The sequence below is a fragment of the Equus caballus genome, chromosome 19, assembly GCF_041296265.1.
Source record: "Equus caballus isolate H_3958 breed thoroughbred chromosome 19, TB-T2T, whole genome shotgun sequence".
Lineage (NCBI taxonomy): Eukaryota > Metazoa > Chordata > Mammalia > Perissodactyla > Equidae > Equus > Equus caballus.
The window spans coordinates 7182637-7206798 of record NC_091702.1 but is presented as its reverse complement, the minus strand read 5'-3'; the positions used below and the strand labels follow the sequence as shown (position 1 = coordinate 7206798).

The following is a 24162-nucleotide window of genomic DNA, read 5'->3' as shown; positions in this document are numbered from 1 at the left end:
ATGTGGCTGAAGTGGGTGGGCTGAGGGAGCAGGGGGTGTGGAATAAGGCTGAGAAGGAGAGGAAGGCCATAGCTAAGACTTTTGTCTTTATTCTAAGAGCAATGAGAAGTCATTTAAGGGTTTTAAGCAGGATTATTCAACTATTCACAATGTTTCATATTATAAATTAGCTAGAATGTTGACGTGTGTTAATTAGGATAAAAAAATTTAGGTGATGATTTAGATTAAGATTATAATTTAGGAAGATTGTTTGAAGATTCTCCTAGAGAAGCCTAGGGCAATCAGATGCAAGATTCTTAGGATAAGTTGGGTTTATGTAAACACTTGGTGCAATGGTATAAAAATTTTATTCCGAAAACAACTATCCTTGATCTATCGCTGTAATTATTTATTTATTTTGGGGAAGATTAGACCTGAGCTAACATCTGCCGCCAATCCTCCTCTTTTTGCTGAGGAAGACTGGCCGCGCCGGCCACGCTGGGAGGCTCCCTGTCCCTCCGGGGAAGGGCAGCGCCCAGGGGAGCCTCCGTGCCGGAGTCCCCTGCTCGCGGGCGGCAGCTCGCAGAGGCAGCCCCTCCTCGCCCTCCGGGGGCGAGAATCTTAGCGACCTCCAGGCGCCCCAGTCCTCACTTGCTGTCCTCCTCCAGAGGGTCTTGGCCCGTCGCGAGGAGGCTGCGAGGCCCCGATCCTCCTCGCCTCGGGGGATCCGGGCAGGCCCCCGCCACCGAACCCCAGCGGCCGGCCCGCTCCGCCCCGCTTTCCGAGGCGGCAGAAGTGCGTCCCTTCTCGCTTGCCTTATGCGGGCGACGCGGGGACGGCGCTACCGCGCGGCCTGCCGGAGGGGGGCACTCACAGCCGGGCCTCTGCTTTCCAGCCGGCGGCCGCGGCTCCCGGGCAAGGAGCGTGACGACGACCAGGGTCAGTGTCGTGTTGTCCCGGGAGCCCGCGCGGGAGGAGGAACCAGCGTCCGCTCGAGCTCGGCCGTGGACGCGCCCCTAGCCTCGCCCTCGCTTCGCTGGGCCGCCCGGGGCTGCGTGTGCCCCGGCCCCCGCCCAGGCTCCCTGGCCTCTGACAGCTCGCCCGGAGCCCCGGGGCCTCGAGTCCAGGCTCCGGGGGCTCGAGTCCCGGCTCCGGGGGCGGGGCGAGCGCGCGGGGGGCGTGGCGAGCGCGGGGGGCGTGGCGAGCGCGGGGGCGGGGCGAGCGCGAGCCGGGCCGAGGAGCGGGCCCGCGGGCGACGCCGAGCCGAGTCAAGCCGAGCGGAGCGCTAACTGCCGGGAGAAGCACGCAGAGCCGCCGGCCGCCTGCGGCTCCGCGCCCATCGTGCTGCGTCGCCGGGCTCCGCGGACCCCTCTCTGCCCAGGCTCCCGCAAAACTTTTTTTCTCTGGGGACCGGCGTCTGAAGGGATCGGCGGGCTCGCGGCTCCGCGCTCCCTTACAGCGGCGGCCGAGGGGACTCGCCTCGCTCCCCGCCGGCTCTCGCGCCCCGCGCCGCCTCACCTGCTGACCGCTCCGCGAGCGGCGAGGGGCCCGCGGAGGGGCCGCGCGCGCGCCGGCGCCCCTGGACTCTCTCCCCGCCGCGGCCGAGCCTCCCGGCGGAACTTTCGCTTGATTGCCGCTGCCGCTGCCGCCGCCGCCTCACAAAGGGGCGCAGGAAGGGGCGGCGGCGCGTGCGGCGGGCGCGGGCGCCGGTGCGCAGGGCGCGGGCCTCGGGCCGCGAGGCCGGGAGACAAAATGGAGGCTGCCTCTGCTCTCCGGGCCGCGCCGAGCCGCCGGCGTCCGCCCCCTGCTCGGCTCCGCAGCCTCCTGCTGCCCCTCCCGCGGGCCGTCCCCCCGCGCTCCGGACCGGCGAGCCTTCGGGGCGCGCGCGTGCTGGTGGTCGGGCTCTAGCGAGGATACAATGACTTTGCTGTCTCTGCTGGGTCGCCTCATGCGCTACTTCTTGCTGAGACCCGAGACGCTCTTCCTGCTGTGCATCAGCTTGGCGCTGTGGAGTTACTTCTTCCACACGGACGAAGTGAAGACCATCGTCAAGTCCAGCCGGGACGCCGTGAAGATGGTCAAGGGCAAGGTGGCCGAGATCATGCAGAACGAGCGGCTCGGGGGGCTCGACGTGCTGGAGGCGGAGTTCTCCAAGACCTGGGAGTTCAAGAGCCACAACGTGGCGGGGTATTCCATCCAGGGCCGGAGAGACCACGTGGAGGACCGCTTCGAAGTTCTCACGGACCTGGCCAACAAGTCGCACCCGTCCATCTTCGGGATCTTCGACGGGCACGGGGGCGAGGTAGGAGTTCTCCGGGGCCTTGTTTGACAGGGTGTGCTTGTGTGAGTGTGTGTGTGTGTGTGTACAGCAGGACGTTGCCTGCGCCGCGGGGTAGGACCTGGGTGCGAGGGGCGTGGTGATGACCTGGTGCCGGCTGGACAAGGCCGCTCGTTCAAATGCGGCTCAAGTTGCCCAAAACACGGCTGGATCCCGTTTGGGGGAGGGAGGGCCGTCCACAGCCGGGTTCGTGCCTCGTGACTTGTGAGGTTCCCCAGGGCCGGAGCCCAGCGGTGTCCGTGCGGGCTTCGCGGGAAGAGTGAGTGGTTTCTGGGGTGGCCTTTGGCCCGGGACCTCAGAGCTTCAGTTCTGAGGTTTGGGCTGAGCTGGGCACAAAGACGGAAGAAAGTGTCTGTGATGCTTCGTTAGGGAAAGGGACAGAATCTTCAGAGGCGAGTCAGGGTGGGTGAAGGAGCTGGGACTCCGTGCCGTGCCTGCGCCCCGAGGAGGCGCCCGAGGGGCGTCTCTGCGCTGCTTCCCGACTCCATTAACTTGGCGGGTGCAGTGCGGCCAGGTGACAGCCGGCCGCCCGCGTTGGCTGAATCGGGGAGCCGCACCGAGCTGCCTCCGGCCTTTGCAGGGGTGGCGGCGCTCGGATCTCACCCCCACCCCCTGGCCGGCGTGAGCGCGGAGAGGTGTCCTTGCTGCTAAACCCCTTTATTTGGGGTTGTCTCGGAGCCAGAGGCGAAGGTAGAGGCCGAGTCAGGTCTCTCTCCCGCATTTCTCTGGCGCCCTGGTTGTGCGTGGGGCTCGGATTCCTGGAGGTGGAGGCGGGGCTTGGCTCTGGTCCTCGGGCATGGGCTCAGGTGGGGTGAGTGGCACAGGTGGCCGCATCGCCGCGCTCCACAGAGCCCCAGGCCGGCCCCATCTCTCTCAGTTTGGCAGTTTGTGACGGTTTATTGCTGAATACTTTTTTTTTGTTTTTTTGCAGCATAATTTCTTACTCATGCTAGCCCTCCTTCGCCATTTCCCCCTCCCCCACACCCCCATGCTCCCATCCAACTTTTCCCCCACCTCTCTTCTTTGCCCTTCTGGCATCTGGATGGGCGGTAGGGCATGTCACTCCTTTTCAAGGGCTTGCTTGTTCTTCAGTCTTTGTTTTGGGTGGACGTTGAGAAAGCTTTCAATTGGTTAGCTTATCTGCATCTTCGACGCAAAATCACTTCACCCATTGCTCTGCTCATCTTTCCAGGACAGTGTGTTTTCCTGCCTTGTAGAACCAACTTTGTCAGGAGTGACAAACTTAGTTGGAAAGTGTATTTGGTAGAGCTGAAGTCAGTTTCTCCTGTTTCCGCCCGCCCCAGCCTTTTCTGTATTCTGGCTTTGCTACTCAGGGTTTCTCGCTGGTTGTGATTCGCAGCCTCTGGTGTAGTGTGGGCTTCCTTTCCCCTCACAGGAGGAGGAGGATGTGAACTTGATTGACAGACATGCTGTGTACTTGAGGAAGACACACCTTAATGATGAGGTCACCAGTATAATGACTGATTTGTTTCCTTGGTTTGAGTTAGAATGTGCATATTTTCATTTTATGTGCCTGGACTGTCGTAAACCATTCAGCAAAGCTTATATTTACTGTATACGTTTTACATTAAAATTGTTGGCAGATGATAGTCTGCTTCTGGCCTTAGCACAGTTTTGTGTTTAATTGAAAGGTCTGGATATACTATTAATGTTGTGGAACTTTGGATTGTACTTGTTTGGCTGTGCTATATTGACATATTTTGAGCCCGCACGTGTAAGTGAATGGGTATTTTAAGTTTTCTATTAAGTTGATATTCTAAAACCTGAAAGTTTCAGACCCAAGCAGATTTCAGGTTGAAAAATTTCCAGTACTATTCTCCAGTAAATATACCATCCAGAAAAGGGACATGATAAATGCTCTTATTTAACCAGGAGTATTTTACGTGTACAGGGCTTTTCATTAAGTTCTTAAATGCTAAACAAGAAGCTGATCATTGTTAGCCAAACTATGAAATGCTTTCCGTTGTGCCTTACATTAGAAAGCCTGCTGTTTGCAAAATAATTAATATTATCAGTACCCTTAAAAATAAAGTAATTTTCTATTTCTAACCTCCTGCAGTATGGAGCCAGTTCGTTCATTTTGGCTTTGTTTTAGAGCAAAATGAGGAAAGTGCTGTAAAAAGGAGTGAGTTAGTTGCTATTGGGAATATGATAACAAAGAATATTAGGTGGTAATTTCTCTCTGATTTTTCTTTTATTCAAAGAAAATCCCACCATCAAATTCTTGCCTTTTGTGGTGTTCAGCTCCTTGAACAGTCACCAGAGGAGGGTGCCTCTGTTTGATTTTGGTGTAAATGATAGTTATCTCCTTTGAGAAAAGAGGAAGCTTTTTCTGAACTATTATTTATGTATATGCTTCCTGTTGAGTGGTACAGAAGACCAACGAGGTTAACTTATTTCTAATAATTCAAACTGCTAAGATAGGCTATAAAAAACCAGGGCCCGTCTATAGTGCTAGTGCTTTTTAGATCCAGAAGGGACCTAAACCACCTCATATATTCATTTCATCCCATGTTTTAGATGAGATGTTTGTTGATGGCTGGAGAAGTTGTGACCTTCCTAATCCTACACAGCGAGTTCAAGGCCTTCAGTTTGGTGACCTTCATATTAAACCACTGACAAATTAGTTTGCATATTTATCTGGATAGATGGATAGCACACGAGGGATACAGAGATGAGTGAGCTATGATCCCCATCCTCACGTTTCAGTGTAGTGAGAGATTTGTGTACCAGCACTTAGTGCCATGGGTGCTTAGGGTGTTAGGGGACCCTGAGGAGGGGCATTTCAATCAGGCTGGGAGGTGGAAGCCGTGGGAAGACACTTGAAAGCAGTGATTTACTGCAAGCTCGAAAGGGGGCTTGGGCTTGAGATCTGGCTTTGAATCTCTGCTCTGCCTTATCCAGCTGTGGCCTCGGGTGGGTGGCTTGAGCAGCTTTATCTGGGAGATTTTGATCTGAAACAAGGCTAGTGATGCATGTACGGCACCCCCTCATCAGTTGTATTGTACCCTCTCTAGAGAAATTCCTAATGGAGAGAAGGCTGTGGAGGAAGAAAGCTCACAGACCAAGAAGCCTGCAGTGTTAGGGCGATGATGTCCAAGGGAAGGAGACCTGCATGTGAAAGGGACAACTTTGTCCCTAAAAAGGTGTAGGTTGGATAATTCATTGGGTATTCCCCAAACTCTCTGTCTCTCTTTGGTCTAACTTGTGGTGAATTGACTATCAATCCAGGATACCTCGTATCCTAGCATTAGGCAAGCAGCGTTGTGGCTTCAGATGTGAATTTTCTGATTAGTGAGAAGGGATATTCTCTTTGATTAATTAGTAAATTGGTATTCTCATTTGCATTTCAGTCCCTTCTAGTTGGGTTAGGATGAGTTAGTTCTCTTGAGTCTACTCAAGTGTGTAGGTTTGATAAAGATATGTGTTTGGCCTTGTTATGCTGAGGACCAGACTCTGGATGCCTGTGACTTCTAGATGGGTGAGATCTTAAAGGGCCTTGTCTCGGTGGCCCTACAGGCCAGCTTCCTCACTTGATGGCCTTGGGCCCTTGAGACATTCTAACCACGATACTATGGGTGGATGGTTGACTGTGTGTGTGTGTGTGTGTGTGTGTCTAAGGCTATGGCAGTGCTTGTGTTGCGGTATAGCAAAAGATGAAGACAACAAAAAGGCAAAACAGAACATAGCTCAAATTGTATCAACTGACGTGGGAAGGTTGTCTTTAAAATTAAAAAATAATGTTTATGTAGGAAAACGATTTTTTTGTGCTTACCTGTAATTTTTTATCCGCAAGCAAAAGATGGGTTTTTGTTTTTACTTTTTATGTTATCTAGAGAAAATATCACCAGTCCTTTGAGGTAACTTTGTGAATGCTTATAGCGGAAAGCTGCCCAGAAGAGCAGATTGTTAGGTGCTCCATGTGCTTGTGGGCATTATGGTCTGAAAGGTCACGTATCATTGTCTTGTACGGCTGAGACACAGCCTCGCCAGTGGTTAAGCTCAGAGTTCCACATTGACATCAGAGAGGAGCACCCATCAGATGCTTGTCAGGAGCTGCGGTCTTGAGGCTCAGCAGTTCTCCAAATCTCCGAAGAGAAAGTGCTTGTGGAGGGATGCCTGAAGGATGCACACAGTCTAGTGCCGTAGATCAGGGGCTCTTATCCTTTCTTGAGTCATGCTTCTCTGAGGATGTTATGAAACTACAAACGTATCCCTCCGAGAAATGGACTTGTGCATCAAGTTTTGTTTGTAATTTCAAGGTAAGTGGATGCATGAAGCCTCTGGATTTTAGGTTAGTCTAGGTGGAATGAAATCTGTTTCTGATAAAGCTAGACCTGCAGGGGCTGTGTAGTGGACCCTTTCCTTGGGTGGGTTGCCTTCCTCTTCATCATTTGCGTTGATTTGACTTGTGTGCTGTCATGTGCCTGGGAGGGTCATTATGAGGGATGGTCTTCCGAAGCTGTGACAAGTCAGCTGCAAGGATGTCGTTGAGTATTTGATTTGTTACACGATGTAGTTTCCTCTTATGAAGACCAAGGGGGAGAGAGTTCTCTGATAGCTTTTATTTTTATCTTAAGATGCTGACTCGTGTAACTGATTGGATCGTCCTGTTTTTGTTGGCTGCTAGAATTCTTAGAGCCAAACCTCTGACCTTCCTCGAGCAAATGTGCAGAATTTTATAGAATACATTAATTTGGTGCATGAACCTACTCCCAGGACAGCCTCTCTTTCCTGCATTCAGCGTTCTTTTGTCCCATTTTTCTCTTTCTGCTCTTAGGTATGTCATTTTATCTTGTTGTGGTATATGTACTTATGTACGTTTCACTGGATCCTTTCTGAAATTAGATATAGCTCTGAATAAATAAATAACGAGTGGCACGAGTGATCTGCTCTCAGACGTTACAGCTGCTCTTAGTAAATGTTGGGTTCCCACATTACTGATGTACAAGAGGCCTGTGGATTTAGTATGGACAAATGCCTTATGGTTTAAGAGAAAATTCACATTATTTTGGTTTAAAGTGGCACATTAAGATTTCTGCCAAAAGGCAAGGAGCACTTCCCCCTTAATAAGCCCCCTCCCCTTGCCCCCATCCTGTGTTTAGGAACCTTTTTGAGTTGACTGCTGACCTTGGTGCCTCTTCTGAACGGATTATTTAGATGTTCAGTTCAGTTAAACCAGCATTTTCTATATAGTCTGCCACGTGTGGAAAACAGTGTTAAACTCTCTCTGATGCCTGAAGATCAAGCAGTGCATTCTCTGCCCTCAGGGAGCATTCCATCTACTTGGAGAGATGAGCCCGCCCCCCCCTCCGTTTTTTTTTTTTGGTGAGGAAGATTAGCCCTGAGCTAACAGATTTGGACAATAGTGAGTTTGGTTAGAAATTTGTTTCCTTCCTCCCTTCTATTTAGATATTTTCTGGAATTCATAAAATGTTCATCGACCATTTCCTCCCCAATTTGTAAAACGTTATTTCTGTCATACCTTATCTAAATGGACTCATTTTAAAACAATGAAAAGATATGTTATATATAAGGTCTGATTTATTCAATGGAAAGGCATTTATTACTATGTTACTTTGTTACCGAGACTAATTTAGGTTTTGTTACAGGAGATAGCTTTTCCAAGACTAAAAAACAGCGCAATGTCTTCATTTCTCTTAAATCATTTCGTTTCCCTGACAGTCATTTTAGAATAAAAAATATGTGTATCATTCAGTCTCAGATGTAAGTGGTCCCTGGACTCTGTCCAGTTTAAATACTGGGTAACTCATTAGGGACTCAGTTTCTTAAATAAAATTTTTATTTTGAGTGTTAATATTTCAAGCACTTGTTTTATTCTTAATTTCTACTTTGATTCTTAACCATTTCAGTAATATATTTGTGGTTTAACTTTTGTTACCATTTTCCCAACCCTATTTAATTAGTCTTAAAATAAGTCTGTAGCAAGTTAAACATTTAAAAATAATCTTAAAATTATAAAAGTAATATGACTATGTGATAGTACAGAAAAGAAAAAAATTCACCCCAAATATTATCTTCACATCCACTGTGATGATTTTGGTGTATTACTTGCTTTAGTTTTTTTAGTATGCACTTTAAGTATAATTTTAGATTATTATAATGATGTACATATAGTTTTAAATTTTGGCTCTTTTCGCTTTGTATAATTGTATAAACACATAGCCATTTTGCTCCATAATTCTTTACTGTGTTTCTAATGTATTCTTAGTTACGGAGTAATATTTTGCTGGATGGATATTGGATAAATGACTCAATTGCTTCCTTATTAGTGTGCATTTAGGTTTCTCTAACTTTTCACCATTGTAAATAACATGGTACTAAGTATTTTTGTGCCTGTACTGTAGTTTGGATTATTTCTCCAGGGTAGATTTCCAGAAGTGGGATTTCTGGATTGGAGGAGAAGTAAAGAAACCACTATTACTGGTAATAATAATAATGGCTGACATTTATCGACTATGTATAAAATGCCAGGCAGTGTTTCCAAGTGCTTGATATATATCACCTAATTTTCATTGTTGTAACAGCTTTTGAGGTAGGTGCCATGTTGTCCCCGTTGTATCTCTGTAGAAATAAAGGCACTGAGAGGTGAAGTGATTTACCCAGGATCTCTCACAGCTCACAGGTGGTGAAAGGAGGCTTTGAAACTGGGATTCAGACTTGGAGCCGCCTGTCTCCAGAGCGTGTGCTATCAGTTTCTGGTTGAAGCTCGCAGATGTCATCATCTGAGTCATGAAGCGTGCACGGCCTTGTTAGGTGCACACTGCCTGGTCTTCTCATGTTGCTCAGTAGGACTGGGAGTTTCTTGTTTGATTCTGATGGTTGTGTCCCTGCGACATGTGGTGGTGGTCTTGAAAACTCTATGCTGGAAACCTTAGTCGGTGGATCTCGCAATTACTTAAGAAAGCCCTGCAGTTAAAAACATAGTGGGGTCAGAAGTCAGAGCAGACGGTGAGTCACATTCAAACAGCTGTTCTCACCCACTCCCCTTGTTTGCTGGCAGAATCTCCATCCCGCTACAGAGAATCTCTAACATTTTTGCCTGTTGGCTCGTGAAAGGCTTGCATAGAACTTAGAGTGGCATTAACATAGCCATTCTCAATAAGCAATAGTGATTTATGTTTTATTTTACTTCTAAGTACCAAAGGCTTGACTTTAGGATAAGTATGTAGGGGTATGTATGTATTTGTATAATTTCTTTTATGCTGAAGCAGTTTTTTTTTGAGGACCAAAGTAATTTCCTAATATATAAATGATTGCCAGTTTTAAACAGCAAAATATTTTCTCATTCGTTTGTAATACTGAGTTGGTCTATTTAGTAGATGCTAGTCTTGTATTTCTATTCCAGAAGACTACTTATTACGTTATTCCCTCAATTAACCTAAGTGAAGTTCAAGCTTTGGTGATGGTTAGTTATAATATTTTTGTGTGTGTGTGAGGAAGATTGGCCCTGAGCTAACATCTGTGCCAGTCTTCCTCTATTTTGTATGTGGGATGCCACCACGGCATGGTTTGCTGAGTGGTGTGTAGGGCTGTGGCTGGGATCCAAACCCACAAACCACGGGCCACCGAAGTGGAGCACAAGAACTTAACCACTACACCACTGGGCTGGCCCCAGTTATAATCTGCTTTTCATATAAATCTTCAAAGGCAAAGTTTAAATAAACAAATAAAAAACAAATAAAGCCATCATTTAAAAAAATCATTAATGGCACATTGTACCTTTTATAGCTTCTTTTATAGTTATAGGCCCTCCTTTGAAAAATACAAAGCATTTTAAGTGAATAATCATATACAGAAAAATCATAATACAGATATATTAATATCCTCTCAATAAAGTTGAAGTCTGTGCTGTAAAAAGCCTTGCTGAAAAAGTGAAGATTTACTTTCCATCTGAGCAACAAACCTATAAATCTTGACTCCTTGATCTCGCTGGAGAATTCTTTCTTTCTCTGTTTAGTGAGAAATAGGGCCCAATTTAATGGAACCTTTGCTGCCTCCAACTTTTCTAGAATGAGGGATGGCTTTGGTGGTTGAATTTGTTAAGAATGAGACTTCCTTTCCCCCATTCCTAAAAGACCTGGGAGTTCCCGTCTGCTGCCGGGCACGGGGCTCCGGAAGGTGAGTTTGGGGCCACTACGTGTGATGGTGCAAGATGTGCATTGTACAGCGAAACCAGATAGAGTCTCCATTTCCTAACGTGTGCAGAAGAACTGTCTGCTCCCCAGGCTAGGCATCTCTGGGTCTGTAATCACTTGGAAAGGGTGCCTGAATGTAATGTGTACAAGCGGGAAAGGGACGATAGCAGTAGGCTGTATTTCTGAGACTCACGTTCTTTCCCATACCATCACTGCCCTCCTTGTCCTGCGCCTGTGTGAGCAGCTGACACATAATTTATGTCTTAGTTGCTGAACCGAAGACCAGTTATCCATTGCACGTCATGTCGGTAAACCTTACGACTTCCCTGGAGAAGTGAACACTTATTTGCAGTTTCTTTTCAATGTTCATCTTCTACGTTTTGGTCATTATAAACGTGAGTGGGGATTTAGTGCCCTGGAGCCATAAATCTTAAATATTTCAAACTGTATTTTTAATAGGACAGTCTATAGTCAGCACTACTCCTGGACAGTAAAGTTCTTAATCTAAAAACTTTTAAAAAGGTGTATTCACTTAGTTATCGAATTGCCATAGGGCGGAAACTGTTTGATTCTGATAAGTATATATACCATTTCTTTTTTAATCCAGTAAGTGCTTCCATTTCTCTTTTTAATTAAATAAATTACCTTTCAGTTAAATTAGTCACTGGACATTTTCTGGCTGAATAAGGCACTTCCTGACACCGTCCGGATTTGACGGGAATTGAGACATAGTAGGAGTTTTGGTCATACTGTTTGCCTTTTTTGCTCCCTAGAGTAATGAGGTGGATTTGCCATAGCAAATGGTTTGCATAAGTATATATAATTGTCGTAGAGTTTGAGATTAAGAAGTTTTTGCTTTTATTTTAACACTTAGATGTTTTTCTACATTTCTGTGTAGAAAGAAGATAAATGTTCTCTTTAGATCAGCGTGGCAGGGATCTTGAATTGCCGTATGATCCAAGTATAGTGCCTAAGGCTTCACAGCTGCATGAATCTTCTGTTTCTACAGGCTTTCATCGAGGAGATTCCACGTTGTCCCTGGAGAATTTTTTCTCCATAGTCCTTTCTCTCAGGGAATTCATCTTTATGTGTGAACTAGGTCCCTTTGATTTAGGCCTATTTCTTAGTCTGGTCCCAAGAGAGATAAATTAGGATTAGGTTGTTACTGTTTGTAAATTAGTAAGATTATAGTAATCAAAATCTCTTCCCTGCCTCCCCCCATATTAAATAAGGACATTTGATTTATGGGAGAAGCACTCATCTCAAAAAAAGAGAGAGGGTAATTGCTACCAAAGACAGAATAGTTTCCAAATGATCAATAATAGCTCCTCTTTGTGAAGAGCTAGTTTGGCCGTAAAGGACAGATCCTCTTCCAGTTTCACAGATTGGTTGATTTTGTCTTTTCTGTCCGCTGTCAGAGGCTTCTTCTACAGGTGGAGTAATACCAGCTAGAAGACTAGATGGTGCTTTATTTGGAAGCTTTTGGGAGTAAGTGACAGAAAACTCAACAGAAGCAGCTTGAACACCGGGGGCATTTCTTATCTCACATAACGAAAGGTCTTGAAGTGGGAGTTTCCAAGGCTGGTTGGTCCAGCAGCTCAGTGACTTCAAGTCTTTATGTAACTACACATCCAGAGACGTGAAAAAGAGACTGTACCCGTTCTGTGTTCTTAAAGCCTGAGGAAAACTTCCCAGAAACTACGCCTCCCATCTCCCAGGCCAGAATTGTGTCCATGCCTAAACCAGTGGCTTGGTCGTGGAAATACCATCACTGTGATGAACTCTGACCCAACATAATTCACTCTGGACTGGGGAGGAGTCTCGCCTTCTCTGGAGGTCATGACAGCACAGGAGGGTGAAAAAGACTAGAGTTGTGTTAGCTAGGAAGAAGAGGAATGGTTTTTGGGTGGGCCACACAGGTGGGAAGGGAGTTCAGAGAAGATGGCCTGGAACATTTCCTGTCTGCACGTTAGCAACTGCATTGAAGAATGTTGCTGTAAAGTATATACCACTGACATGGGGAAAAATTAGCTTAACAAGGCTGTAGAAAAGAGTAAACCGTCTTATTTTTGGATTGGCTTAGAGATGACTTTGCCTAGGAGCTGAGATGTAAATGTGGTTTTTTAGGGTCCCAACAAGTTTTAAGAAGCTATTAGTAGGTAGTTTTCTCACTCAGGTTTTCTCTCAGTTCTGTGTAAACTAGCACAAGCAGGGGCCTGAGTGTTTGAGAACAACAGCGTGTGGTCTTTCTCTCTCTCTAACTCAGTTTTCAGCACAGCTAATGCTACTGATGAACGTGGGAGTGTCACAGCAGTTCTTTTGTTGGCTATTCATTTTGATTTTACTATCTTCTTGTTTTAGACAATGAATTTGCTGGTCAAACTTAGAAGGAGTTTTATTTCTTAATGTTTACATATCATAAGTTTTTTTTCTTGAGGAAGATTCATCCTGACCTCACATCTGTTGCCAATCCTCCTCCTTTATTTTTTGCCCGAGGAAGATTAGCTCTGAGCTGACATCTGTGCCAGTCTTCCTCTACTTTGTATGTGGGATGTCTCCACTGCTTGGCTGAGGAGTGGAGCAGGTCCACACCTGGGATCCGAATCCACGAACCCTGAGCCGCTGCAGCGGAGCGCACGGAGCTTTAAGCACTTGGCCACGGGGCCGGCCCCTACGTATCTTAAGTTCTATTATTTTGTTTTAAAAGATTCAAATCTCCTCCAGGCCAAAGAGAAGAGATTCCTGGAAGGTTCAGAATTTTTGTACCCGTTTTGGAGGGGGACAGCCGGGCAGTGGTCTAGGCTACAGTGGGAGGGGGAGGATGTTAAAGTCTTCGGATTTTTCTGTGGGCCAAGTGAACGCACTTGGAGTAGATTCTGCGTGTGAGGATGAAGTACTCGTCCTGCTGCTGGTGCTGTAAGTGGATGAAAATGAGGGCATCTTTTCATTATGTTGTCCTCGCTCATTATTGACAGACTATAGCAGTGCTTACTGACTGAATTCCCATTTAGTTTTAGTAGCTTTTCTGGCGATTCAGTCTTTCTCTACTTTTTTTTTTAAAGATATGCTATCATGTTGTATACAAATAATGTGATTTTGTCTCCTCCTTTCTAGTTAGACTTTTTGTTTTCTGCCTCACTTCATTAACTAGAACAGAACAATGTTCTGAATTCTCATTGATAATGAGTGTTATCATGTTCCTGTATTTGAGGTTAGTTAAAAAGTTTGACATGAGGGGACTATGAGGTGGCTTCAGTTTATGGATAATAGGGCTAAAGTTTCCTTGCTGATATAATGAAAAATGGAAACCAGTGCTAAAGTAAGAGCCAAAGAAGAAAGGATATTCAAGATATAGTAATATAGAGAATGATCACGAGGATGGACTAGAACATAATGGAGATGAGCGTGCATTGATCACGTGAAAGGAAGAACCAAGTCTGTCTTGTCGTCTTTGGGAAAAAACTATCATCACTAGAGCCATCTCATGGAAATGTCCGGGAAGCATTTGTCTGAACTACAGGCAAAACATCTGACTCGACAGGATACGATTCTCCAGGCTGGGGAGGCGCTAGTGAGACACACAGGAATCTGTCCCTCTGGCTCCAGAGCAGTGGGAGGTGTGGAGCCTTCTTGCTGGGCTCTTCTGCCGGTTTTGGTGAAGGTTGTCCTTGTGGATTTCCTGTGCATAAAATCCTTGCCCTAATTTCAACTACCTGTCCTGTAAGGAAACTGCAGCTGCTTCCAGGAGAGTCTATACTGTGGGGTCGGGTCCTAGGTTGGTGTATAAAGACAGAATCACATATGGCCACAATTTCCCTTGAAAGAACCCCCAAATCGCCCATAAAGAATCACGTATGGGATTTTGTGCCTCTTATTCTGTAGAGCAATATGTAGTTATGGATGTGTAGTATCTGAACTAAGGTATAGTACAGAATAAAGTATGTGCATGTAAAATACAGTTTTAGAGTGTTTTAACTGATATAAGAGAGTATCTTGAGTTTGTGTAAACTTGTGAATGGTATCATTTCACTGTACCTTCTGTAAGATACTAGAATAAGAAATTGAAGAATATTTTGAAATTTTCACGTGGCGACAGGAACTCTTTTATGTTTTAAATAGAGCATATTATATATTTCTGTGTGTGATTACTTTGAGAAAATTTAGTTTCTTAAAGTTTTAAAGATAGAAAGCAGAATAAACATGTTTCTATTTTGGAGTTAACATTTATTTATCCTGATTATTTTTAAAGTCAGTTTTAGAACGATAATTATAATGCCATATTGAATGCTTTATTTATTTATTTATTTTTAAAGATTGGCACCTGAGCTAACATTTATTGCCAATCTTCTTTTTTTGATTTCTTCTTCTCCCCAAAGCCCCCCAGTACATAATTGTATATTCTAGTTGTCCAGGTCCTTCTGGTTGTGCTGTATGGGACGCCACCTCAGCATGGCCTGAGTGGTGCCATGTCCACACCCAGGATCCAAACCGGCCAAACCCTGGGCTGCTGAAGCAGAGCATGTGAACTTAACCCCTCGGCCGAGGCTGGCCCCTGGATGCTTTGTTTTTAATCTAAGTGCTAGCCATATCTTTTTGACACCGGATGGGAACGTAGAGATGGGCATTCAGCCTGGTAATTATTCTCATAAATACGTAGGAAAAGTTCACAATTGCTGTTTTTTTCTTGCGTGTGGCTTGAGACCTGGGGGATTTTATCCTCCAGTCATTTCCGAAGAGAGACTAACTGGGGATTCTGACCTTTCCTGCTTGCCTGGCACCCCTCCTGAGCATCCAAAATGGGACCTTCAGGCCTAAACTGTTTGGTAAATGTCTGGTTCTGGTTTGTCTAAGAGTGAGACTCTTTGAGCAGCAAGGACTTCTCGGAGAGGAAGTTCGTCTTTGTAATGTCTGGGGGATCCACGCGGCTGCTGATGAAGAAATCACGCAGGTAAAGAACTGGTATCCTGACATTGGCGAGAGAAGCTCTCTACACCTTCCTTTTAGGGCCACGGGCCCTGCTCTGGTCTGCGGAGCCACAGGGAGATGGAACTTGTTTGTCCTCGGAGGATGACGTAGTGCAAACAGTTTTAGACATGAAAGAGTACAGGCAGGCATGTACTTTGGAAAGATTGCTTAAGAGGGCATTCTTTGATGAAGGGCACAGCTGGTTGTTTTTCTCTCAAAAATAGGATAGCAGTGGGAGTGCGCAACTGATGTTCCCACTTTATCAGAGAGAAGCCCTTGTCCCCAGCCTTCATGGTGACTTTATATTATGGGGATTTAGGACATCCACTTTCTTCATTTTTAAAAATTTAACTTTGGGGCCAGCCCAGTGGCACAGCGGTTAAGTGCGCACATTCCGCTTCGGCAGCCCGGGGTTCGCTGATTCGGATCCCGGGTGTGGACATGGCACCGCCTGGCAAGCCATGCTGTGGTAGGCGTCCCACATATAAAGTAGAGGGAGATGGGCAAAGATGTTAGCTCAGGGCCAGTCTTCCTCAGCAAAAAGAGGAGGATTGGCGGCAGATGTTAGCTCAGGGCTAATCTTTGTCAAAAAGAAAAATTTAACTTTGCTTTATAATACGATACAGAGTCCTCATTCAAATTTTGCCAATTGTCTCAACTTTTATTTTTTAAAAACAGCTTTACTGAGGTATGATTGGCATAAAATAAGCTGTACATATTTAATATATGCAGTTTGATCAGTTTGGTATATACCTATAAAACCATCACCATCAAGATAATGAACATATCCGTCACCCTCAAAAGTTCCTTCATGCCCCTTTGTTTTTGCTTTTTGAGGAATATTAGCCCCGAGCTAACTGCTACCAATCCTCCTCTTTTTGCTGAGGAAGACTGGCCCTGAGCTAACATCATGCCCATCTTCCTCTACTTTATATGTGTGACACCTACCACAGCATGGCTTGCCAAGTGGTGCCATGTCCGCACCCGGGATCCGAACTGGCAAACCCCGGGCCACCAAAGTGGAACGTGCGCACTTAACCACTGCACCACGGGAACAGCCCCCATCATGGCCCTTTGTGATACCTCTCTTATGTCCTTCTCCAATCCGTCCGTCCATCCCCAGGCAACCATGAATCTGCTTTCTGTCACTGTAGATTTAGTTCACATTTTGTAAAATTTTATATAAATGGAAATATGCAGTCTGCATGCCCTTTTTTCTGGCTTTTTTTTTTTTCCAACTCAGCATACTCATTTTGAAATTCATCTATGTTGTTGGACCTATGAATAGTTCACTCGTTTTTATTGCTTAGTAGTCTAATGTATGGATATGCCAAAACTTGGTTATCCATTGACTTGTTATTGGACATTTGAGTTGCTTCCAGTGTTTGGCCATACAAGTCTTTGTATGGACATATGCTTCCATTTCTCTTGGTAAATACCTGGGAGTAGAGTGACTGGATTGTAGGGTAGGTGTATGTTAACTTTTAAAAAAACTGCTCAACTGTTTTCCAAAGTGGTTGTATTATTTTACATTTCCATCAGCAGTGTTTGAGAGCTCTAATTGCGCCACATCCTGGCCAGTCTTTTTAATTTTAGCCATTCTAGTAGTTGTGAAGTGGTTTCTCAATGTGGTTTTAATTTGCATTTTCCTAATAACTAATAATGTTGAGTATCTATCTATGTACTTTTTGGAAAATGGCCTTCTTTTGAAAACATGAAAGAGAAATGTTGATCAAATCTTGGTTTTCTTGTAAAATCTGACATTTGTCCTTGCCTATATGATGTGAGTGAAAAAAAGAGAGAGGTGAGAAGGGCAGGCGTGACTAGACCTGGCCCTCTCTTACTGAAAGGAGATTCAGAAGTACAGCCTAGAAATAGGGTTGTCGAGAGGCTACACAAGGTAAGGAAATCAGATGAAACAAGAAGAGTGGAAGGGAAAGATTGGGGCCTGTGACCACTAAAGGAAGTTTGTAGTATCAGATTCTCTCATTTGCTTTTTTTTTTTCTTTTTTGGGGGGCAGTGAGGAAGATTCACCCTGAGTCAACATCTGTGCCCATCCGCTTCCATTTTATATGTGGGACACTGCCACAGCATGGCTTGATGAGTGGTGTGTAGGTCCTTGCCCTGGATCTGAACCTGCAAACCCTGGGCCACTAAATAACCACTGTGTCACTGGGCCGGCCTCTCATTTTCTTAAAACCACATGTTCTTTATTCCAGATTACAAATCTGAATGAGACTTCTACTAGGAAAGTGCCTTTGAAAGTATAGAGTATAGATACTGCTCCTGCTTTCTTCCTACTTCCTTATTTCTTCCTGCCGTCTGAGACTTCTTTGAACCTGGTTTTTTGAACGTCTCCAGGGGCCTCATAATTGTCATGTGTGATGACTTGTTTTCAAGCTCTCATCTTAGATTTTTCTGTGGGATGCGGCTTTCTTGACCTCCTCTCTCTTCTTGAGACTCATCTCCTTGGCCTTAGTGACACCACTAAATTTTGGGTTTTTTTTTTTTTTTGCTGCTTCTCTGATTTCTTTGAGGATTTCACTTGTTTCATGAACCTGGGTTTCAGGGAGGGCCATACTCAGTGTGCTGGTCCCATTTTGTTTCTTTGCGCTGGAATCTTTGCACCTTGCGTGGATTCAGCCACGCTTGGTGAGCAGAGGGCTTCCCTTCCCATCTAGAACTCAGGTCTTTGTGTGCTGACTTTTAGTATTTTTTTTCTGGGTATCACCTTGGTAACAACCCATCTGAAACCACATTTGCCTCCTGTGTCCCTAGATGACTCCAGACTTGCCTCTTCCTCTCATGGTGCTGCCATTCTCTCAGGCTCCCACTCTTGAGTCTACCCTGTCATCCATGCTTCTTCCCTCTGCGTTCAGGTCTGTGAGACTTTGTATTATACCTCTCATCTCTGTCTCCATCTTTACCGTCATGCCACCATCATGCCAATTCAGGTTTTCATCACTCTCTGCTAGGATTGTGACAGTGGCTTCCTAACTGGTCACTTAGTCTCTGTCTCTCTCCTCTCCAGTCTACTCACTGACATCTCTGATCGATCGGTCTTGTTAGCTCACTGGGTTGTTCATGGTTTGTTTTGAAAAAGTCTATGATTTCTGCCAAACATGATTTATTTCTCTGAAATTTGTTTTTTGGGTTCTCCTAATGTCATCCCTGACTACTTTACGGTCTTATGTTCTGTCACTCACCTACACAAAACTCTGCGCTACAGCAGAATTGGTCTCTTTATTATTCCCTGACTACCTGATGGATACACATGCCCACTGCTGCTACTCTGTGAAATCTGTTCCATTCTCTAAGAGATTTCTCATTCCTCCTCCCCATAGCTATGTCTTGGCCTTATTTCAAGGTTTTCCTGTTTCCAGTTCTTCCCTGAAGTCTTGCTTGGTCGTGTCATCTTTAAGTAATCATTCTCTCCTTTGAAATTATGGTCTGTGACAGGCAGTTGAACATTTTGTGTTATTGTTCATTTTTAAGGAACTTTTCTTCTCTAACCAGAATTCAATTTCCCTGAGTTCGAAGTCTCTAAGTCCCTGTGGTGCACGTGCACTCTTCCAGATGCTTGAGTTCTAATCGTAATGATGCCTTACAATAATTCTAGAAATAATGATGCCTGACAAAGGAAGAGGAAACACCGGGTTGTATGACTGCATTTGCTAGCACTGATATCTGGTGGAAACCAAAAGATTCCACTCATTCTGACTGTTGAGTGCCTGCCATGTGCCAGGTGCTCTCACGGATTCCCTCATGCTGAATCCTAGTGGTCTTTTGAGGCAGCTGTTGTTATCCCCATTTTACAGTTGGGGAAACTGAAGCTTACACCCGTATATGCCCAGAGCTACGCAACTGCTTAGTGGCCGAGCTGGGATTAAAATATTTCCCCTGTCTGTCTGACTCCCAAACCTTCTCTTCCCTGTACCATAGTCTTTGCAGGCCTGGTTGGCGAGGCCTTCATATGGGGGTTATTCTGAGGTACTGTTAACACTCCATTTCTAAGATGTCAGATTATCTGTGGTAAATGTTTCAAGTACATGGGAATGGAATTAAGTTGAGGAGATAAAGCAATTCATTTACACCATTCACTCGTATTTACTCTCTTTTTCTCATTGACTCTCATGGTTTGTGCAATGTATAGTCCATTCAGAAGCCCTTTAAATAATGGCCAAGGAAAGTGCAGATTACGTATATAGGTTTCTGAAGGTTAGCCTACGCAAGTGGTTTTTGTCAGTTTGACAGGTAACTCGATTTCTGGTTGTAGGGCAGGAATTTTGAGAAGTGAGGCTAGCTTCTCAGAGGAAGCTAGGCAACATTCTTAGGTTGAACTCAGTCTGCCCTTGAAAAGGTGGTTCAGTTATTTGATTAGGGGTGTATGGATTATAGGATGTTAGACATGCCTCAGTTTCCAAATGTAAGTACAAAAGAACGTGTCCTAGACTCACTTGAAAAAAAGTTCAATCTGTAGCTTCCCTCCCAAAAGCGTCATGTGAAATAAGATTATCTGTAGTATTTAGTGAGTATCAAAGAGTGAGGAAATATAAGTGAACAGTTTCAGCTGCCTGGGGGCAGAAACAATGATTCATATATTTGAGATCTGCACCCCAGACCTTCCTGGTTTGTACTCAGTCAAGAAGAGAGGCATCAAGTAGGTTTCACGACAGAACAGAAAACAGTTTATTGATGGTGTGGGAACACCTTAGAAAGGAATAGAAATCATCAACTTTAGCACCCACCAGGGTCTGTGTGTCAGCATGCCTGGACCAGTTCAGAACAATGGCCCCCACCAATGTCTCAGTCTCTGGAGACGTCCCTCCTCTCACCAAGGTGCCCCCAGAACCCACCAGAACAGAAGGACTCCAGTGCCTTTAAGGGAACTCCAGCCCACGAACCCAAGCAGAGTCTTTCCAGACTGCATGCCCTCACCTTCTCGCTCTGCCTCAATGGGCTCTAGATGCTCCAGCTGGAATCCAGAGAAGATTGGCATGGCTCTCCATTTCTAAGCCAGACTGAAAGCTCCTGGAGGACGGAGACCACTTGGCCATTTTCAGCACTCAAATTTGACCCTCTACGTCACCTGGCGCAGGAAATACAAGTGGCCACATATAGTCAAGACAATCTAGAAGAAGAACAACCCCGGAGAGCTTCCACTACCAGATATGAAGCCTTAGTATAAAGCTACAGGCATCAGGGCAGCGTGCCGTCCTACTGCAAGGACAGCCACAAGGAGAAGGAAGAAGAAGAGAGAGTCCCCCTGAGACCCACAGACGTGAACATTTGTATGTGACAGAAGAGTCAGGCCGAGCACTGGGGAGAAGACAGTCTTCTCAGTCAGTGGTCCAGGGGCACTGGCTATCCAGACGGGAAGGAATTCACCTTGACTCCTGCCTCACACCATAAACAAAGGTCAATTCCAGATGATTTTACATCCAAATGTGGATGTTTAAAACAATGACATTTGTAGTAGATAATACAGGGGAATATTTTCATGACTTTGGGGCAAGCAAAGATTTCTTAGGCAGGTCAGAGGGTACACTAAACATAAACACAAAAATGTATAAATTGGACTTTATTATTAAGAACATCTCCTCGTCAAATGATATCTTCGAGAGAGTGAGAAGGCAAGAACAGAATGGGAATAAACACTTGCCATATTTTATCTGGAAAAGCCTCATGTAAGATACGTAACTAACTCCCATAAATTATTAAGAAAACAGAAAACTTACCAGAAAAAAATGGGCAAAAGATTCAACTAGGCGTTTCACAAAGAAGAAAATTAAATGCCCAACAAGTATTTGAAAAGGTGCATAACATTGTTACTGCTGGGGAAAATGTAAATTAACACCAAGATGTGATACTAATGCACAATGACTAAAACAAAACCACTGAAAATATGAAGAGTCGGTGAGGATGGAGAGTAACTGGGCCCTCACAGACTGCTGAGGGTGTCAGCCACTTTCAAAAGCTCTTTTAAGATCTCCTGAAGATGGAGCTTCACATACTCTAGGTCCCCAAAATTCCTCTCTTAGATAAACACCCAATAGAAATGCCTACATATGTTCCTCACTGCAAAAGAACATTATCACTTAGTTTACCTATTTCCAAGTCCTCAGGACCTAATTCTGTGTTTTTATTGTTTTCCTTCTGGTCTGGGGCTTTTATACATTGCTGGGTGGTAGAGGAGTGGTTTTTTCGCATGGTGGTAGAATTCGGTTGCAGTCACAGCCCGTCGCCACTAGATGGGGGTCTAGTGCCGCGTGTTCTGAGCTCTCTGCCTTCGGGCAAGATGGCGGCGCCCAGTGCGCTTTGCTGGGTGGGGGTGGGGAGGTGGGGGCGGTTTCTCTTGCGCACCAATGTGGATTCATCAGTTTTGTTCCCTGGTCTCCCGGGGCCCTGGGTTTATGGGGTCCGCGCACACGGAGGCTTTCCCCCGTCAGCGGGTTTCCACTGTACTGGTGGACGGGAGTCCTAGGTGATCCCCCGTCATGCGTCCCCGCCCCCTCTCCTTCCCGACCAGTGCAGCAATCCCGGTTTCTAGGGGAGGGAGCAAAGTTTTCTCCTGCCCCGTTCCAGCTCCTCCGAGGTGGGCAGCAGGGGGTCCGTCCTCTGTCTTTTGATACTGTAGGTCTCTGAGTCCTGGCATTAGGTTCATTAGCTGCAATTCAGGGTTTTTTTGGTCAGTCCTTTGTTGTACTTTGGAGGGGAGAGAGTCCCGGGTCAGCTCACCCCGCCATTTTGCTCAAATCCTACGTGAACAGACTATTTTCTTAACTAAACAAGCTTCCAGCTGACGCCCCCACTGATTCTGAGGGGGCTTCTTTCTCAAACTCTCAGAGCCACCCTGGCCGGAATGAGACCGCTCTTTCTACTGATGGACTTACGCCGACTCTTTCTGCCTCCAGCGTCCCTCATGTGTCGGACAAGTGGGCGGGCAGTTCGTGCCTTGACTTCCCTCCGGACCACGAGGCTGACTGCGTTCTTCCTTCTCAGCATCACCACCATGAGGAGAGGTCCGCCCTGAGCCAAGGCTCAGGACGCGGCCCCACACCTCTGAGACCTGACTGCCAGGTGTCCCCCACACAAGTGCCAGACCCGCCCTCCCCGAGGCCTGGCCCCCAGGGACCGGCCACCTGCTCGCTCAGGGTTCCTCTGCAGGATGGCTAAGCCTGTCCCTAACCCTGAACCCAACCCCTAATTAAGGATGGTGCGTTGTGCTGCATGTCAATTATTTGGGACTAGGAGAGACTAGTTCTCTTCCTATTACTTTTCTGTTTGTTCGTTTGTTTTTCCAGCAAAATCTCTATAAAATAGTCAATACGCTTATGCAATGAAGTTCCACCTCATATTGATCAGAGAGAGGCTGGGTCCAGCCATCTGTGCCTAGAATAGAGTCTGGGGCCTGATAAAGACGTGTGAATGAATGGGACCTAAAAGTGTGGGGGGAGCACACACACGGGCCCCCAATGCCCAGGAGGTTCCAGGCAGACACAGAGCAAGGTCAAACGCCACAAGAACAGGCCTGGCTTGTCTGAGGACTGCTTGGAATTCCGTGTCACTGAAGCCAAGTGAGCAAGGGAGAGACTCCTGGGGGACGAGAACACTTGTCAGCCATTGTGCAGCCTGGTTTGACTCTGGGCGAGATGAAGAGCCAGGGGAGAGCTGGAGCAAGGAGGGGCGCCATCCCACTTACTGTGGCCCTGGTGCTGTGAGTCAGGAGCAGGGGCCAAGTCAGAAGCAGGGCCAGCCAGGAGGCCACAGGAGTGACGTGGGGAGCTCAGGCCGGGGTGTGAGTGGTGCAGAAGGCGACACGTGCTCAGGGCTGAGATGTGCATTTGCAGGGAGAACCAGGGCAGGCTCCGCAGGCATGTGACTGTGCTGTCATATGAGGCCCCTCGCTCAGGAAAGCCCCGTGCTTGCTCTCATGCTCTCCTGCTGCCATCCTGAGGTGCCGTCCCCCAGCTCTATCGTGTTATGATTGACGTGTAACATTGGGTGAGGTTAAGGACTGCGAGGCCATATTTTGACACGCACATTTTGTGAAATGAATTGGACAGTAAGCATTGTGAACACCTCCCTCCCCTCCCATATTTACCTTTGTGTGCGTGTGTGGTGGGAACATTTCAGATCCGCTGTCTTATCAACATTCTAGTGTATCATAGAGTATTGATAACTGCAGTGATCATTCTGTCGAGTCGACCCCACAATTTATTCATCTTCTAAAGGAAAGTGTGTACCCTGTGTCCTACATCCCCCCACTGCCCCCACCTCCCAGCCCCCGGCAGACGCCATGCTGTTCTGTTTCCATGAGCTTGGCTTTTTTAGAGTCCACACTTAAAGAAAATGTAAGGTAAGAAAAATCCACATACTCACGTTTCAAGTCTTCTCCGTAACGGGACTTTGGCTGACTTCTCAGGGGCTCTGATTAGGGGCATGCTGCTCCCCAGGCACTGGGAGACTGGAAGGAGAATTCCTCCTCACAGTCAAAGGACCACTTTGGCCACTTTCTCACTCACCTCGTGGTTGTACATCTGGAAGTAAGCCGATTAAGTGTTTCTTCTCAGGAATATCTATCAGCCTCTTGTACATTTTGTCAGGATTAATTTCTGTGAAGGTAGAGAATGTAACCTGTGTGTCCATGCACTGAGGACATGTAGACTGCAGGGCAGCGCGAAGTGCTCCAAGCACAG

General features: G+C 46.2%; 1 protein-coding gene across 13 annotated transcripts in view; it reads left to right on the top strand.

Annotated features, from left to right (window-relative positions):
• The first annotated feature begins 1204 nt into the window (after positions 1-1204).
• The window catches only part of LOC111772027 (protein phosphatase 1L-like), a 63074-nt gene continuing 40116 nt past the window's right edge, over positions 1205-24162 (top strand). For 7 of the 13 annotated variants that reach the window (XR_011428959.1, XR_011428960.1, XM_070243102.1 and 4 more), the window contains exon 1: positions 1755-2281. Coding sequence is in view for 7 of the 13 variants with exons in the window: in XM_070243102.1 (XP_070099203.1) it covers positions 1898-2281 (384 nt within the window). In the remaining 6 variants the exon portion in view is untranslated. Of the gene's footprint in view, positions 2282-24162 lie in introns of all 13 variants that reach the window. The other 6 variants (XR_011428962.1, XM_070243097.1, XR_011428961.1 and 3 more) reach the window with 5 other exon arrangements.